At 49.5% G+C, this 19,813-nt stretch overlaps 1 protein-coding gene across 1 annotated transcript; it reads right to left on the bottom strand.

Annotated features, from left to right (window-relative positions):
* Window positions 1-3,876: 3,876 nt before the first annotated feature.
* LOC138302207 (heat shock 70 kDa protein-like) lies at window positions 3,877-5,790 on the bottom strand. Its single transcript, XM_069242542.1, has one exon. It carries the CDS (start codon window positions 5,788-5,790, stop codon window positions 3,877-3,879), a length of 1,914 nt encoding a protein of 637 aa, XP_069098643.1.
* Between the last annotated feature and the right edge of the window lie 14,023 nt (window positions 5,791-19,813).

The following is a 19,813-nucleotide window of genomic DNA, read 5'->3' as shown; positions in this document are numbered from 1 at the left end:
TCCCTCCCTCCTCTCTGATCCTTCCAGCCCCTCTTCTCTATTTGTAACCTTTGTGTCCTCTACTTCCCTCCCTCCTCTCTGATCCCTCCAGCCCCTCTTCTCTATTTGTATCGTCAGTGTCCTCTACTTAACTTCTTTCTCTCTGGTCCCTCAAGTCCCTCTTCTCTATTTGTCTCCTCAGTGTCCTCTGATCCCTCCCTCCTCTCTGATCCCTCCAGCCCCTCTTTTCTGTTTGTATCCTCTGTGCCCTCTACTTCATCCCTCCTCTCTGATCCCTCCAGCCCCTCGTCTCTATTTGTATCCTCTGTGCCCTCTACTTCCCTCCCTCCTCTCTGATCCCTCCAGCTCCTCGTCTCTATTTGTATTATCAATGTCCTCTACGTCCCTCCCTCCTCTTTGATCCATCCAGCCCCTCTTCTCTATTTGTATCCTCTGTGCCCTATACTTCCTCCTTCCTCACTGGTCCCTCCAGCCCCTCTTTTCTGTTTGTATCCTATGTGCCCTCAACTTCCCTTCCTGCTCTCTGATCCCTCCAGTCCCTCTTCTCTATGTGTATCCTCAGTGTCCTCTACTTCCCTCCCTCCTCTCTGATCCCTCCAGCCCCTCCCTCTTCTCTGTTTGTATCCTCTGTGCCCTCTACTTCCCTTCCTCCTCTCTGATCCCTCCAGTCCTTCTTTATTTGTATCCTCTGTGCCCTCTACTTCCTTCTGTCCTCTCTGATCCCTCCAGCCCCTCTTCTCTCGTGTATTGGTGTCCCCGCACTCACAAAGTCCGGGGAATTTGCCCTGAACAATGTAGAGGCACCTTGGCTAATGCCAGGGTGCCCTCACACTCAGTAACTTTGCACCTAACCTTCTCTATGTGAAGGTTATACATATAGGTGACTTATAAGTCACTTAAGAGCAGTGTGAAGGTTAGACATATAGGTGACTTATAAGTTACTTAAGTGCAGTGTAAAATGGCTTTGAAATAATGTGGATGTTATTTTACTCAGGCTGCAGTGGCAGTCCTGTGTAAGAATTGTCAGAGCTCCCTATGGGGAATGCTGCAGCCCATAGGGATCTCCTGGAACCCCAATACCCTGGGTACCTAGGTACCATATACTAGGGAATTATAAGGATGTTCCAGTATGCCAATTTGAATTGGTAAAATTAGTCACTAGCATGCAGTGACAATTTGTAAAGCAAAGAGAGCATAAACACTGAGGTTCTGGTTAGCAGCCTCAGTGATACAGTTAGGCACCACACAGGGAACACATATAGTCCACACACTTATGAGCACTGGGGTCCTGGCTAGCAGGGTCCCAGTGACACATATCAAACACACTGACAACATAGGGTCTTCTCTATGAGCACTGGGCCCTGGCTAGCAGGATCCCAGTGAGACAGTGAAAACACCCTGACATACACTCACAAACAGGCCAAAAGTGGGGGTAACAAGGCTAGAAAGAGGCTACTTTCCTACACTCCCCCCGTGTTCTTTCGGGACCCCAACCCTTCTGTTCTCTCTTATCCCCTCTGTACTCTCAGGACCCCAACCCTTCTGTTCTTACTTCTCTCTCCATCCCCCCTGTGCACTTTTGGGACACCAACCCTTCTGTTCTCTCTTCTCCCCCGTGTACTCTTGGGACCCCAACCCTTCTGTTCTCTCTTCTCCCCCTGTGTACTCTCGGGGACCCCAACCCTTCTGTTCTCACTTCTCCAACTGTGTACTCTCAGGACCACAACCCTTCTGTTATTAGTCGCCCCACCTCCCTGCATTCTCTCTTCCCTGTTGCCCTTTCTGCACTGTTAATAAAGCTGAAATGGACTCGATCTCTGAACCCATAAATGCCTGACCCTGTCAGAAAGTTACATGTAAAACTGACAGACAAGTTAGAATTCCATAAAGCTTTAGCAACACGTGCGCCTGCACAGGTCTAGCAAGAATTAATTGTTGAATAAAGATTCATAGCAGCGCCCCATTTTAATTGTGAAACATATTCTGCTCTGAAAAACCCAGCACTTTCAGACTTCTTGTCACAACCCTCTCTGCCACAAAGTGCAGTTTACTTTTATTTTGTATGAACATTCCTCACTGCACAAGATATTTTGAAAGTTAATTTTGGACATTAAGATTGTCTTAATTAGCCACCAGTATATGAAGTCTCGAGCAAAAGAGCCTGAAAGAGGGCCGTGTTGACACCTCCCTCCCAAATAAAGCACAAGTGATGCCTTAGGCAGTCCTTTAAACATGTTACAGTTTCACAAACACACTATCTTCCCGTCTGAGCACACACATACTAACCAGCTAAATTAAAAAGCAACACCGAAGTGGTCCATTCAGTTGTTTAATTGAAAAGAAAAAATATCTTTATATTTACAGTGATGCAATCAATATAAAAAAGTAATATTAAAACAAAAATAAATTAAAAATCTGTATTTTAACTTGAACTCATCACCTGTTCATCATACAAATAAGCAATTGAGTTAGGCTGTACGTAAACAAAGAAAGAAGCAACAAAGGGAAGAAAGTTTATAGGACTAGGCGCTCACAGTGAATCCCCAAGTAGTTATACAAATTATTCAATTATAAACACGGTGTTCCTGGCAGGAGGATCCTCCCACTCCTCCAATGTTTCTCGAAGAAAAACACAACATAGTCAGCAAATGTCAAGGCACACGTGAATTAAAGGAAACATAGTCCATGATTATGTACAATAAAGTCCTCTTCCAAATGATCAGGTACAATGCAGACCAAGAAAAATTAGGATGAATCCAGTTTACTCTTGAGATGTAGTATTCAAATACTGGTACGACAGACAACAGCCAACACGTGTTTCGTCATAAGAGACAATAATCTCATTGTCTTCCTCAGGGCTCAACAGAGTGTTTAGGTAGAGTTAATGACGATTTGAAGAGAGCTTATTAGCTCTCCAAGTAGTCACAAGTACTACAGATCCAGTAATGAACATTGTAGAAGTGAATCAGCATAAGTCAGTGCGAAGTGTTTATAAATGTACCTCCTATCTATCGAATGACCCGGTGGACACGAATTGACGTGTCCCGAGAGCTGAGTACCACTCCCCGTCGGCGTGTTAGCAAGAATTGTGAAACATATTCTGCTCTGAAAAACCCAGCACTTTCAGACTTCTTGTCACAACCCTCTCGGCCACAAAGTGCAGTTTACTTTTATTTTGTACGAACATTCCTCACGACACAAGATATTTTGAAAGTTAATTTTGGACATTAAGATTATCTTAATTAGCCACCACTATGTGAAGTCTCAAGCAAAAGAGCCTGAAAGAGGGCCGTGTTGACACCACCCTCCCAAATAAAGCACAAGTGATGCCTTAGGCAGTCCTTTAAACATGTTACAATTTCACAAACACACTTCCTTCCCGTCTGAGCATACACATACTAACCAGCTAAATTAAAAAGCAACACCGAAGTGGTCCATTCAGTTGTTTAATTGAAAAGAAAAAATATCTTTATATTTACAGTGATGCAATCAATATAAAAAGTAATATTAAAACAAAAATAAATTAAAAATCTGTATTTTAACTTGAACTCATTATCTGTTCATCATACAAATAAGCAATTGAGTTAGACTGTACTCAGTACATGTGGCCACTGAAAGTTCTGGTTGACCCAGAAGTCCGATAAATGACCAAAAGTATTTTTTATTCACCTCACTAATGGTGGGTCCAGGAAAAGAGACAATTGCTGTCTATCACTAATCCACCTCTACAATGGAGGGGCCATTCGGATAGTCCATAATTGTGCACATCAATGCACCTCCTTAATAGAGGATTCAGGAGAAGAGTCAATTGCTGGTCCATCACTGATCCATCTCATCAATGGTGAGACCATTGGAATAAGCCATTACTGTCCATCACTAATCCACCTCCTCAATGGTGGGTCCAGTGGTGGAGCTCCCTGGGCAGGCCTGAGCTCCACAGCTCGCACCTGGCATTCCACCAGGTATACCGGCCTGATAGAGCTTGGTGATGATGGGATTGCAAACCTTCTCCAGCTCCTTCTGCTGGTGCTCATACTCCTCCTTATCTGCCAGCTGGTTGTTCTCCACGCAGGAGATGGCTTGGTTACATTTGTCCACTATCATCTTCCGGTCGTCTTTGCTGATCCTGTCTTTAAGATTGTCACCCTCCACTGTGCTCTTCATGTTGAAAGCGTAGGACTCCAGCGTGTTCTTGGCAAAGACCTTCTCTCTCTGGGCTTCATCATCTGCTTTGTACCTCTCAGCCTTCTGCATCATCCTCTCAATCTCCTCTTTGCTCAGCCAGCTCTTGTTATTGGTGATTGTGTTCTGTTTGCCTGAACTGTTGTCCACAGCAGATACATTCAGGATGCCATTAGCATCTATATCAAAGGTCACCTCAATCTGTGGCACACCACGAGGGGCTGGTGTGATTCCGATCAGATCAAATTTCCCCAGGAGATTGTTGTCCTTCGTCATACAGCTTTCACCCTCATACACTTGGATCAGGACACCAGGCTGGTTATCAGAGCAGGTCGTGAAGATCTTGGTTCGCAAGGTTGGGATGGTGGAGTTGCGTTTGAGGAGAACAGTCATCTCACCACCTGCTGTCTCAATCCCCAGTGAGAGAGGTGCTGCATCCAGGAGAAGATTCTCAGGCTTGTAACCCATTATGATGGCTGTTTCCAATGCTGCACCGTAGGCCACAGCCTCGTCTGGGTTGATGCTTTTGTTCAGTTCTCTGCCGTTGAAAAAGTCCTGCAGCAGTTTCTGGATTTTTAAGATGCGGGTTGATCCTCCTACGAGCACAATGTCATGGATTTGAGTTTTGTCGAGCTTCGCTTCTCTCAGGGCCTTCTCCACAGGCTCAAGGGTTCCTCTAAAGAGATCAGCACACAGCTCCTCAAAGCGTGCTCTGGAGATGGAAGTGTAGAAATCAATGCCATCGAAAAGGGAGTCAATCTGGATGCTGGCCTGATTGCTGGAAGACAGGGTTCTCTTGGCTCGCTCACAAGCAGTTCTAAGCCTCCGAACTGCCCTCTTGTTCTGGCTGATGTCCTTCTTGTGCTTTCTCTTGAATTCCTTAATTAAATGATTGACTATTCGGTTGTCAAAGTCTTCGCCCCCCAGGTGGGTGTCTCCAGCTGTAGCCTTGACTTCAAAGATGCCATTATCAATTGTTAGAATGCAGACATCAAAGGTACCTCCACCCAGGTCAAAGACCAGGACATTAAGCTCTCCTCTGCTGCTTTTCTCCAGTCCATAGGCGATAGCTGCTGCTGCGGGCTCATTGACGATCCTCAGCACATTCAGACCAGCGATAACCCCAGCATCTTTAGTGGCCTGCCTCTGAGAGTCATTGAAATAAGCAGGCACAGTGATGACAGCATTTGAGACTGGGTGGCCCAGGTATGCTTCAGCGGTCTCCTTCATTTTGGTCAGCACCATGGAAGACACCTCTTCAGGGGAGAAAGTCTTGTTCTCCCCTTTGTACTCCACCTGCACCTTGGGCTTGCCACCATCGCTCACCACCTTGAAGGGCCACTGCTTCATGTCAGCCTGCACCACTGTGTCATTAAACTTCCTGCCAATCAGTCTCTTGGCATCAAAGACGGTGTTCTGGGGGTTGAGGGACACCTGGTTCTTGGCAGCGTCTCCAATGAGCCTCTCAGTGTCTGTGAAGGCCACATAGCTGGGGGTGGTGCGGTTGCCCTGGTCGTTGGCGATGATCTCCACCTTGCCATGCTGGAAGACTCCCACACAGGAGTAGGTGGTGCCCAGGTCGATGGCGACGCCTTTGGGTGCAGACATCTTCAGAGGTATTTCTGGCTCTGGGAGGCTCTTGCCACAGGTTCCCGCCTTTAGGCTTCTTTCCGCTGCGGTCTGAGCTTTTGTGAGTCTTTGCTGTAAAGGGGCTCTCGGCTGCTGTTCTGTGAGTTCTCAACTCAGAGGTGAAGGAAACGGCTTCTAGGCGGTTCCTCTGTATCCGCGCCCTCTCTGCTCCTGCTCGGATCTGAGCGCCCCTCGTCGCCGGATCCTGCATTCATCCTCCAGCAGCCGCACACACGAGTAGCCACGCGCACTGGAACACGCCCTCCGACCAATCACGGCCTCTGGATTGTCACACATCTGGACCTTCACTGAAGTTTCTGCGCTGCTGTCCAATTAAACAAGCATTTTCAATGCAACTGGTCTCGCATTTGCTCGAGTAAGAGCTATTAGCTTTGTAAGCTCCTAACTGGACTTTTCTTGTCACACAATTGAAAAGAAAAAAAAACGCAGCGCGATCACGTGTGACAAGAAAAGTCCGGTTAGGAGTTTCCAAAGCTAATAGCTCTAACTCGAGCAAATGCGAGACCAGTTGCATTGAAAATGCTTGTTTATCTATTACTGTGGACCCTTAGTTTTCTGCACGAACCAACTGCCACTTCTTGCGTCTGTTCAGCGAGCTTCAAGCCACCATTTGGGTTACTTTGAAATTAACACATTTCAAAAATAAATAAAACATTCATCCTGAACTTTAATTGATTGCTCTCGTCTCTAGCTAGTATTTTACATTCTAAATGTGATGCACGTACAAGTTTAAGTACATCACATGTTATTCACGTAGGAAATAAGATGTGAATGTGAATGCAGCTTTAGTGATATAGTACAAACGCTATGAGCTAGCAATAAAACCTAATGCGTATTATGTTATAAAATAATATTGAAGCAGGTTCAAGAGTTTTAATTATTTTAATTATGTCCATTGGAAGCACGTAAAACGAACATAATCAACCACCAATAGTTTACATTTTAGATATTCAATAACAACACGAACGAATGGGGATGCATTTCTGTCTGATCTCGTGCAAGTAATAAAGCCCGTGGCATGATACTGTAGGCAAATATGTACAGGAACATTGTGCTTAGAAAAAAAGGAGTAGGCGCACGTTTCTCTTAAGGCAAGAATCCCTTGTTGCTGCCTCCCTTTACACACTGGGAGATAATCATAAATGTAAATACACTTGTTCAGAAATTCTCTGCATTTGAAGACAACGAATTTCCAGTTTATTACCCACTCAAGGATGTAGTCAGATTATATGTCATGATACACGGTAAAATGCAAATACATTCTTTGGACCTAAATTTCTCTCTCAGAAAAGATGATGAAATTCACGCTTTCCTTCTCGACAATTGTATTCCCTTTACCTGGAACGCCTCCTTTCGTAGGAGAATACATTTAAAAAGGCTCAGTTTTTTTTCAGCCGCCCTTTTACGTAAATCAGTGATGCTGTGACCCAATGTATTGGAACTGTACTTATATAGCGCTTACTACCCACTGGCGAGGCGTTAAAGATTACGCGTTGATACATATGAAATCATTTTGTGCCACTGTGATCCCTGCGTTGTAGCAGAAAACACTAGAACATTCTCTCGCTACCGTCAAACACTCGAATTAGGCTGACAAACCGCACTGGCGCTGAGAGGAACGGCTGTGCCGTTTATTCTTCTGCGGGAACCTAAATTGCCTGTGGTGATTAACGCAGTACCGCAAAGCATTACGTCCATGTTGGCATCATGCTAATACCAAAATTACAATATGTGCTCTTTGCGAATTGTGTTCTCTTATTCTTACAAAGTCACAGATGAAATTAGTTCACAGTCAGCCCTCCTCTGGCTTAATATACGTGACTGCGGCCTTTAGCTCAAGTTATTCAGAGGCACCAGCGTGCGAATCGAAGCGGCGCTATTTTTCGGAGGGGAACATAATGTCCGTTTCTCATGTGGGAGTGATGGAGAGAGGAAGAACTCTCTGTTCTACAGTTCTGAGCCTGAACTTCGCAACAGCCAAACTTTCTCATTAAGATGAAAAAGTCTGTGCGGAATGTCTTGGTAAAAATAGCGCACAAAAAGGGGTCGGCACACGAATAGAGATCGGGTAGAATAAAACCCGCAGGATCTTTGATTTGGAAACTGTAGTGAGCCAGATCTTCAGCGATGCCGAGTTTGCAAAGAAGGAAATTGGCGCCATGCAGAGGATTGCCATCCGCTTTGCAATTTTTGTGTCACTGAGGAGACGACGTTTGGGTTTCTAACCGTTAGGGAGATGCCAATGTAGCAAGCACATATAATAAGAACGCACAGACGTTTAGCACCAGAATAAAAACGATGTAAGATTGGAAGAGTCTGCTTTCTATGTCCATTGGGAGGCAGATGACTTTCATAGAGCTGCTAACACCAAATATTGGAAGGATCGCCACCGTAAAGGCAAAAACCCATCCAATCACCAAAATCACAGTGGCATGGCGGAATCGTACCTTGCGGTCGAGCTGCATAAATATGTTATTGTGTGCCATCTTTCGAGAGTCATGACTCTTAGCGTGTAGACCGAGAGCTCGCTTGCAAACATTGTGAAACAAGCATTTGGAATGCAATAGTCTCGAGTTAGAGCTCATAGCCTTGTAAATTACGGACTGGACTTTTATTGCCAGACAGATTGAAAACAACAAAAGGAAGAGAGGGAGGACGAGCTGGCCCTGGAAAAGCCCCCTCTGCTGTTGGTTTATGTTTAAAGAGGGAGCTGGTGGGGAGGAGGGACTGAACAGGCACCCACACTGTTGAGGTGAAACAGGCAAATGCCAAAAAAAGTCCCTTACAGAAAAGATAAACAGGACATAGCGTAATTACACAGTACTTTGTGCTGCTCCCAAAGTGAAAAAAGGCAGGACAAAGAGGCAAACTGACCACTAGCAAGCAAAGATTTTTGAAGGACACTGCAACTAACAAATCAGAATGCTGGAACTCACTCTATTGTATACTTTAGTATACAGCAGGCCGAACGCTAACGCTCGACCTAAAAAGCACACTGTAGGCTCTGTGCGGCACAGCCAATTAGAGTGGAGGAGGCGGGGTTTATGTAAATTACTTTCTTTCTCAGCAATGTGCGGAATGTTCCAGATGTTACACATATCTCACCTCCCCCTCCCCCGGGTTCTGAGAAGGACGAGAACCTAAAGCTGCGCCTGATAAACAAGCAAAACCGCCACCGCCTTTGTATGTGTCATTTTCAGTGGGGTAACAGTGAAGTTGTATACAAATATTACGTCAGTGTCCGGCAATGAAATATTGTTCGCAGTTGTGAATACAAAAAAACCTTTAAATAAAGCGGTTTCTCTGGAGTCCTGTTTTCTATTTACAACGGTTGCGAGACGCCGATCATTAGCTTATGGGTCACCCGCGTGCAGACCCGGGCCTCCGCCACAAGGAAGTGCATTCTGGGACTTGTAGTGCGGACATAGTTCGAGTGCCACTTTAACGATGAAAGCATTGGTGTAAAACAAAACAGAGCTGCAACTAGTGACATGAGACCACAGGCTAACTTTAGGTTTATTGAGTTATATTCTCCCATCGTGCTTCCTATCCGGCTTTGCAGTGCTTAACCCCTTCGCTGCCAGGCCTTTTCCCCCTCAGGTGCCAGGCCTTTTCCCCCTCAGGTGCCAGGCCTTTTCCCCCTCAGGTGCCAGGCCTTTTTTTGGCTATTTGGGGCAGTTCGCACTTAGGCCCTCATAACTTCTTGTCCTCATTAACTACCCACGTCAAATTTGCATCCTTTTTTTTTACAACATCCTAGGGATTTTAGAAGTACCCAGAGTTTGTGGGTTCCCCTGGAGGAGACCAAGAAATTAGCCAAAATACAGTGAACATTTCCATAAAAAAAAAAAAAAAGAATGGGAAAAAAAGGCTGCAGAAGAAGGCTTGTGTTTTTTTCCCTGAAAATGGCATTAACAAAGGGTTTGCAGTGCTAAGATCACCAGCTTCCCAGCTTACAGGAACAGGCAGACTTAAATCAGAAAACCCAAATTTTCAACACAATTTTGGCGCTTTACTGGGACCTACCCCATTTTTACTATTTTTTGTGCTTTCAGCCTCCTTCCAGTTAGCAACAGAAATGGGTATGAAACCAACGCTGGATCCCAGTAAGCTAAACATTTCTGAAAAGAAGACAAAATTCTGAATTCAGCAAGGGGTAATTTGTGTAGATCCTACAAGGGTTTTCTACAGAAAATAAAAGCTGAAATAAAAGATTATTGAAATTGAGGTGAAAAAAACAGCCATTGTTCTAAACGTTTTACTCTATAACTTTTTCTTGTGATGTCAGATGTTTGAAAGCAATATACAGTTATGTCTGCTGGACTCTTCTGGTTGCAGGGATATATAGGGATTGTAGGTTCATCAAGAACTGTAGGTACCCAGAGCCAATAAATGAGCTGCACCTTGCAATGGGCTTTCATTCTATACCGGGTATACATCAATTCATTTGCTGAAATATAAAGAGTGAAAAATAGGTATCAGGAAAACCTTTGTATTTCCAAAATTGGCACAAGATAAGGTGTTGAGAAGCAGTGGCTATTTGCACATCTCTGAATTCCGGGGTGCCCATACTATCATATGAATTACAGGGCATTTCTCAAATAGACGTCTTTTTTACACTCTATCTTACATTTGGAAGGAAAAAATGTAGAGAAAGACAAGGGGCAATAACACTTGTTTTGCTATTCTGTGTTCCCCCAAGTCTCCCGATAAAAATGGTACCTCACTTGCGTGGGTAGGCCTAATGTTCGCACCAGGAAATGCAACATGGACACATCACATTTTTACATTGAAATCTGACATGTTTTTTGCAAAGTGCCCAGGTGTGGATTTGGGCCCCTAGTTCAGCCGGAACCTAGGGAAACCTACCAAACCTGCAAATATTTGAAAACTAGACACCTAGGGGAATCCAAGATGGGGTGACTAGTGGGGCTCTCGCCAGGTTTGGTTACCCAGAATCCTTTGCAAACCTCTAAATTTGGCTAAGAAAACACTTTTTCCTCACATTTCGATAATAGAAAGTTCTGGAATCTGAGAGGAGCCACAAATTTCCTTCCACCCAGCATTCCCCGAAGTCTCCCAATAAAAATGTTATCTCACTTGTATGGGTAGTCCTAGCGCCTGCGAAAGGAAATGCCCCAAAACACAACATGGACACATTACATTCTCCCAAAGAAAACAGACCTGTTTTTTGCAAAGTGCCTAGCTGTGGATTTTGGCCTCTAGTTCAGCCAGCACCTAGGGAAACCTACCAAACCTGTCCATTTTTTAAAACTAGACTCCTAGGGGAATCCAAGATGGGGTGACTTGTGGGGCTCTCACCAGGTTCTGTTACCCAGAATCCTTTGCAAATTTCAAACTTTGGCTAAAAAAACACTTTTTCCTCACATTTCGGTGACACATAGGTTCTGGAATCTGAGAGGAGCCACAAATTTCCTTCCACCCAGCGTTCCCCCAAGTCTCCTGATAAAAATGGTACCTCACTTGCGAGGGTAGACCTACTGCCAACGAAAGGAAATGCCCCAAAACACTATGGCGGTCATTACAACATTGGCAGTAAAAGCCGCTTACCGCCGTGCAGAAGACCGCCAACACACCGCCGCGGCCACGGAAAACCGCCACAGCAATTATGACCCACAGCACGGAATCCGCCAAAATTCATACACCCACACAAGTCCGCCACACCAAAGGTCAGTGATAAACTGGTGAAAACAAAACCTCCACCGTCACGCCAACAGAAATACGCCCACACTATCACGACCCACGAATCCACGCAGCGGTCTTTCAACCGCGGTATACCAATGGTGGTACACACCGCCACGCTCAAAATACACACATATATACAAAACACAGCCACATTGGACAATTCGAAATACACACACCTGATACACATACACACACCACACCCACACACCCAAACCAATATAAAACACACACCCACATCACCCAAAAACCCCTACGGCCACAATTACTGAGAGAAGGCCAGAGAGAGACACAACCATCAACAATACTAGCATCCACAGGCACACAACACCATCAACCACAGAACTTCTACGCACCTCACACTACACACCACTACATATCAGCACACTTATCACCACACACAACACCCCACACATCACCTACACCACCCCATGGCACGGCAAAGACACCCCAGGTTCTCAGAGGAGGAGCTCAGGGTCATGGTGGAGGAAATCGTCCGGGTAGAGCCACAGCTATTCGGATCACAGGTGCAGCACACCTCAATTGCAAGGAAGATGGAGCTATGGCGAAAAATAGTGGACAGGGTCAACGCAGTGGGACAGCACCCAAGAAATCGGGAGGACATCAGGAAGAGGTGGAACGACCTACGGGGGAAGGTGCGTTCCGTGGTCTCAAGACACCACCTTGCGGTTCAGCGGACTTGCGGCGGACCCCCACTTCCTCCCCCACAACTAACAACATGGGAGGAGCAGGTCTTGGCGATTCTGCATCCTGAGGGCCTCGCAGGAGTTGGTGGAGGAATGGACTCTGGTAAGTCAAATCTTAACTATTACATCCCCCACCCTACCTGCATGCCAGCACATACCCCCACCCTCACCCCCATCACTCTAACTCCTCACAAATGTCCCAACATCACAAACCACACATCCTAACCCCGAGCCCTGCATGCAACACCAAAGCATGGACACCCATCACAAAAGCATGGCCACTGCACATACCCATACACCCCCCTAAACCATCATCACACAAGGTCCCACACAGGAATGCAAGCACTAGGGTACACGTTCACCCACCCATTGCACACCATGGCACACACAGATGTAATAAACATCCTGTTATACCCCTGCAGGACCACTACCCAACGTCACCGGACAGGAGGGTCCACACATGTCCACACCACCAACAGAAGAGGCCCACAGTGATGACAGCACCTCTGTCCAAGTGGATCTAGATGACCAGCCCGGCCCATCGGGGACCTCGGGACAGTCGGTTCCCCTCACCCAGTCACAGGCCATCACAGAGCTTCCCCCCTCTGGAAACATCAGCACAGCACCCACCCAGTGGGCCCATACCTCCGTTCCCAGGACACGTCAATCAGCAGTGTGTCCACCACTACAGGGAACCCAGGCTAACCCACCACCCCAACAACAACAGGGACCTGGGGGCAGTGGTAGTGGGCACACGGTCCAGGGGACGGAGGCCCAGGAACACAGGGGAACAGGGAGGGCTGCTGTGTGACAGGGGGCGGACAGGCCCAGGGAACCCACTCTCCAAGAGGCCCTCTCCAACATCATGGGAGCCTACCACCACTCCCAGGAGACGATGGCAACGGTACTGGCTAAGTTTCAGGAGACCCAGCGCCTGCAGGAGGAACAGTATTTGGGCTTCAGGGAGGAACTCAGATCCATCAATTCCACCCTGGGCACCATCGTAGGGGTGCTGAAGGAAGTACTCAACACCAGGAGGGACACTGTGGCACTACCAGGGGCCCCTGACACTAGCCTGGACGATGAACTGCCCACCACCTCCACCGGCGCTAGTGGACAGGAGGCACCGCCACAGGAAACCCCACCCCCTGCAGAGGGAGAACCACCTCGCAAACGGTCCCTGAGATCCAGGGTAAAGACAGAGAACAATGCCAAGACCCCCGCCAAGAAATGAGACCACCCTGATTGTCATCCTACCGTCCCACTTTGTCACCCTGTCCATCCTTAAACTGCCCCAGCTCCACTTCCTATGCCCATTTGGGCAATGCACCTGTGAGATTAATAGACTGGATATCTGCCATGGACATTCCTCCGCCATCACCCCTAACCATTTTGCTACCCCCTCCAATATTGAGCACTAAAATAAACACCCTTAAAGCACAAAACAATCTGGAGTCAGTCTGTGATTTCGGAATACTGTATTAGCAATTACTGTGGCAAAAAGCTCTTTCATTTGTAATGTCAACATACCTATGTCACACAGCTGTAGTCCATGAGGAATCAAAGCAGATGTCACAAATTGGGACCCACATCTGTGAAATCATAAGGGAAAGTGACAACTCAGTGACCATACACTGGGTGAAAACGACAGACAGTAGAGAGGTAGTAGTGTTTAAGTACATGTAGTAGGCAGGTTTGTATTCTTACCTGTGTTTCAGTGGAAATATTGCTGGATCACTGAGTCCCTGTTGTCCATGTCTTCTTCTTCTGCTTCCTCGTCTTCACTGTCCACAGGCTCCACAGCTGCAACAACATCGCCATCTGGACCATCCTCCTGCAGAAAAGGCACCTGTCATCGCAAAGCCAAGTTGTGAAGCATACAGCAGGCCACGATGATCTGGCACTCCTTCTTTGGTGAGTAGAATAGGGATCCACCTGTCATATGGAGGCACTGGAACCTGGCCTTCAGGAGGCCGAAGGTCCGCTCGATCACCCTCCTAGTTCGCCCATGTGCCTCATTGTAGCGTTCCTCTGCCCTTGTCCTGGGATTCCTCACTGGGGTCAGTAGCCATGACAGGTTGGGGTAACCAGAGTCACCTGCAAATGGCAAGGGACAACTGTTAGACACACACTAACCTGTAGGGATATCCCCAGACCCAGACAACCATTCCCACTGTCTTCCTTCCAGGTGCTCACCTAATAGCCACACACGGTGCCTCTGGAGTTGACCCATCACATAAGGGATGCTGTTATTCCGCAGGATGTAGGCGTCATGCACTGAGCCAGGGAACTTGGCATTCACATGGGAGATGTACTGGTCGGCCAAACATACCATCTGTACATTCATCGAATGATAACTCTTCCGGTTTCTGTACACCTGTTCACTCCTGTGGGGGGGGGGACCAAAGCCACATGGGTCCCATCAATGGCACCTATGATGTTGGGGATATGTCCCAGGGCATAGAAATCACCTTTCACTGTAGGCAAATCCTCCACCTGAGGGAAAACGATGTAGCTCCGCATGTGTTTCAGCAGGGCAGACAACACTCTGGACAACGCGTTGGAAAACATAGGCTGGGACATCCCTGATGCTATGGCCACTGTTGTTTGAAATGACCCACTTGCAAGGAAATGGAGCACTGACAGCACCTACACTTGAGGGGGGATTCCTGTGGGATGGCGGATAGCTGACATCAGGTCTGGCTCCAGCTGGGTACACAGTTCCTGGATTGTGGCACGGTCAAGCCTGTAGGTGATGATCACATGTCTTTCCTCGATTGTGGACAGGTCCACATACAGTCGGTACACCAGAGGATGCCGCCATCTCCTCACATGTCCCAGCGGACGGTGCCTATGAAGGACAACAGCGAGCACAGAGTCAAACAACTCAGAGGTACGTACCCACAGCTTACACAGAACACGATTCATAATCCAAAAAGTGGCCTGTATGTGTGTTGAGTCTAGGCCTAGTTATGTGTGACGCAGTTAAAAATTAAGCCATGTGGGCCCCTGAAATGGTGGCTGCCTGACCTGTAAAGTGGGACAATTGGATGTGAGGTAACTGCGCTGGCGTTGTACACCGTCGCGGTAGGCGGGCAAAGACCGCAGCGCAATTCTGCATTGGTTAACATTGGACCCTATGGGTCCCAGGAGCCAATGACGATGTACGCCGGCGGTGACGGTACGCACCGCCGCGGCCGTGACCGCCATTTTCTATCTGTTGAATCACTCGATACCTGATCTTCGACAGGAGAGGACCTACACTGCAAGTGCTGCTGTGACCTCGGTCTGGAAGAGACAATGGCTCGAGTGTTTGGGGAAAGGGCCCCTGCCTTCACATTGGAGGAGTTGGAGAAACTCGTGGATGGGGTCCTCCCCCAGTACACGCTACTCTACGGTCCTCCAGGCAAACAGGTAAGTACACTAGGAGCATGCTGTATGGGCTATGCCTGTGTGGAGAGGGGTGGATGTAAGAAGGAAGGGGGAGAGTGCGGCGTGCATGAAACGACGGTGGGTGCATGTCCCACATGCCAAGGGTAGGGATGGGGGCCAATGACTGTGACGGTGCAGTTGATAATAAGTTTCTCTTCCTCCTGTACAAATCATGTAGGTCAGCGCCCATCAGAAAAAAGATATTTGGCGTGCCATCGCCAAGGACATCCGGACCCTGGGGGTCTACCACAGACGGGGCACCCACTGCCGGAAAAGATGGGAGGACATTCGCCGCTGGAGCAAGAAGATGGTGGAGGCTCAGCTGGGGATGGCCTCCCAACATGGGAGGGGTGCCTGTCGCAACATGACCCCCCTGATGTTCAGGATCCTGGCTGTGGCGTACCCGGAGTTGGATGGGCGCTTGAGGGCATCACAGCAGCCACAAGGGGGTGAGTACTCTCTCATCCTGCTGATTTTGCGCGCAGTGGAGGGGTCTTGGTGGGGGAGGTGGGCTGTGGGTTTCCCTAGGCCTGGGCGAGTTTAGTAGGCAAGGTCCCTCCATAAGGTAGGCCATGTGGCACCCCACACCACCTCTGTAGAGTGCCAACTACACCTAGTCATGCCCGTGTGTCATCCATGTGTGCAGATGTCGTCCATAGCCTAGTAGGCCATTTCCCGGTAGCGGTAATGCATGCACTCAACATGTCTTTCTTCTGTTGTCCCCCCCCTTTTTGTGGACTCCCTGTTCTTGTGTGCATTAGCTTCATCAGGCGGAGGAGCAGTGGCTCCGGAGCAGGAGGGAGCTGCATCCCACATGGCCCTGGAGGGCGAAACTACAGACTCTGAGTTCACCAGTGGGACGGAGGGTGAGGGGAGCTCCACGGCGGGGACAGGAGCTGACACCAGCGACACAGACTCGTCCTCTGATGGGAGCTCCCTTGTGGTGGCGGCAACATCTGTGCCCCCCACATCTACAGGTACAGCCGCCACCCCCCCTACCAGCACCGCCCTCCCAGCAGCCCCTCAGCCTTTGACCCTTGCCCGCTCACCCAGGAGGGTGGGCATCACCACCTTCGCCCCAGGCACCTCAGGCCCTGCCCCAGTCACCTCTGCTGCCCTCAGTGAGGAGGCCATTGACCTCCTCAGGTCCCTCACTGTTGGGCAGTCTACCATTTTGAATGCCATCCTGGGTGTAGAAAGGCAGTTGCAAGAATCTAATGCATTCCTGGAGGGCATTCATTCTGGTCAGGTGGCCCTTCAGTGAGCTTTTCAGACTCTGGCCTCAGCACTGATGGCAGCCATTGTCCCCGTCTCTAGCCTCCCCCCTCCAACTTCCTCCACCCAGACCCAATCCCCTGTACCCCAGCTATCCCAAGCACACCTTCAGACCAGCATGCACACACGTCAACACACAAGGGAAGCTCTGGCAAACATAAGCACCACACATCCCACAGGCACTCACGCAAGCATCATACCCATGCACACATACCAACATCCACTGCCTCCACTGTATCCCCCTCCTCCTCGTCTCCCTCCTCCCTCCCAGTCTCGTCTACACTCACACCTGCATGCACTACATCTACAGCCACTACTGCCATCACCAGCACACCCACCACCACACCCCGCTCACGTGCAGTCACCACCCCCACTACCATTCACACGTCCCCTGTGTCCTCTCCCAGTGTGTCTGTGACGCCACCTCCCAAGATACACAAACGCAGGCACATCCCCACCAAACAGCCATCCACCTCACAACAGCCTCCAGCGCAAGTCACCAAACGAACACCTCCTACAACCACAACCTCTTCCTCCACTCCTAAACCCCCCCAGCTACCCGTCCCAGTGTCTCCCAAAAACTTTTCCTGTCCAACCTTGACCTCTTTCCCACATCTCCCCCACCCCGTCCGTCTCCTAGGTCCCGAACTAGCACCTCAGCCACAACATCTCCGGGACCAGTGGTGCCTGTAGTCACCGGAATCTGGAGTGCACCGGCCACCAGGGCAGCCAGTGTGGCACGGAGGGGGCACGGAGCCACAGCACAGACAATCCCCCACCTGTGAAGCATCAGAAGTTGGCCAGTGCCCGGCGGGAGATGTGGAAGACTCCAGCCACCAAAGCCACTCCCAGGGGTCCCGGTGGGAGTGTGGAGTCAGCTGCGATGGCGGAGGAGACCGCCATCATCCCGCTGCCCAGGAGGCCACAGCCATCATCCCCGCTGCCCAGGAGGCCACCGCCATCATCCCCGCTGGGCCAGAGAGGACCGCCACCACAAGCCCCGCTGGGCTAGAGAGGACCGCCAGCGCAAGCCCCGCTGGGCTAGAGAGGACCGCCAGCACAAGTCCCGCTGGGCTAGAGAGGACTGCCAGCACAAGCCCTGCTGGGCCAGAGAGGCCCACCAGCACAAGCCCCGCTGGGACAGAGAGGACCGCCAGCACAAGCCCTGCTGGGCTAGAGAGGACCACCAGCACAAGCCCCGCTGGGCTAGAGAGGACTGCCAGCACAAGTCCTGCTGGGATAGAGAGGACCGCCAACACAAGCCCCGCTGGGCTATAGAGGACCGCCAGAACAAGCCCCGCTGGGCTAGAGAGGACCGCCAGCACAAGCCCCGCTGGGCTAGAGAGGACCGCCAACACAAGCCCCGCTGGGACAGAGTGGACCGCCAGCAGCTGAGTCACTGCAAAGGAGCCCACTGCCTCAGGCACCGCTGAACAGGGCACCGCCGCTCCAAGCACCACTGAACAGGGCACCGCCGCTTCAAGCACCGCTGAACAAGGCACCGCCGCTCCAAGCACCGCTTAACAGGGCACCTCCGCCTCAGGCACCGCTGAACAGGGCACTTCCGCTCCAAGCACCGCTGCACAGGGCACCGCCGCTTCAAGCACCGCTGAACAGGGCACCGCCGCTCCAAGCACCGCTGAACAGGGCACGCCGCTCCAAGCACCGCTGGCCCATGAGCGCCAAGGGCACTGACGCTACTGAGTCTGTCACGGGCAGAATGAAGCACTCTGGGCACAAAGCCCCCTCCAGAACCAGTGGAGAGATCCATCCACTACCTCTGTCCTTAGCAGGATGAAGCACTCTGGGCACAAAGCCCACTCCAGAACCAGTGGAGAGATGCATCCACTACCTCTGTCCTTAGCAGGATGAAGCACTCTGGGCACAAAGCCCCCTCCAGAACCAGTGGAGAGATACATCCACTACCTCTGTCCTTAGCAGGATGAAGCACTGTGGGCACAATGCCCCCTCCAGAACCAGTGGAGAGATACATCCACTACCTCTGTCCTTAGCAGGATGAAGCACTCTGGGCACAAAGCCCCCTCCAGAACCAGTGGAGAGATACATCCACTACCTCTGTCCTTAGCAGGATGAAGCACTCTGGGCACAAAGCCCCCTCCAGAACCAGTGGAGAGATACATACACTACATCTGTCCTTAGCAGGATGAAGCACTCTGGGCACAATGCCTCCCCCAGAACCAGTGGAGACTGTTATCCACTTGAGAGACTGTGGCTTTGCACTCCCCTGGATGGAACAGTGGGCAACCCACCCACTGTAGAGACTTGAGAGACTGTGGCTTTGCACTCCCCAGGATATGGTAGTGGGCAACCCACCCACTGTAGAGACTTGAGAGACTGTGGCTTTGCACTCTCCAGGATATGGCAGTGGGCAAACCACCCACTGTATAGACTTGAGAGACTGTGGCTTTGCACTCCCCAGGATTGAACAGTGGGCATGTGGCCCTCTCGTGGATTTGGCGTTGTGCACTCAACCGGCTGATATGACCCCCCCTTTCCCTCCCCCTGAGGTGCCTGTTTTCTTGCTCTCTGATGCCCCTGCAGTGTTCTCTCTGTCATGGTCGGGAATCTTGTGCGGGCCTCGCTCATACCGTGTGGGCCCAGTGTTCCACTGACTTAATTGGAGCACTACCTGGACTACTATGCTTGGTGTATATTTTGTTAATGGTGTATATATATTTTTTTGCATACTTGCTTTTAATATATTTCTATGGTTACACTCATTTCCTTTTGTCTTTGCATTCTTCCGGGGGGTTTGGGGGGGTGCAACTATCATGTATAAATATGTATTAGTGTGTGTGTTGTAGTGGGTGAGGGTGGGGGTGTTGCGTGTGTGTGTCCCTGTT

The sequence above is a fragment of the Pleurodeles waltl genome, chromosome 6, assembly GCF_031143425.1.
Source record: "Pleurodeles waltl isolate 20211129_DDA chromosome 6, aPleWal1.hap1.20221129, whole genome shotgun sequence".
Taxonomy (NCBI): domain Eukaryota; kingdom Metazoa; phylum Chordata; class Amphibia; order Caudata; family Salamandridae; genus Pleurodeles; species Pleurodeles waltl.
Note: the sequence above shows the minus strand (reverse complement) of the source record. Positions and strands in the feature narration are given on the sequence as shown.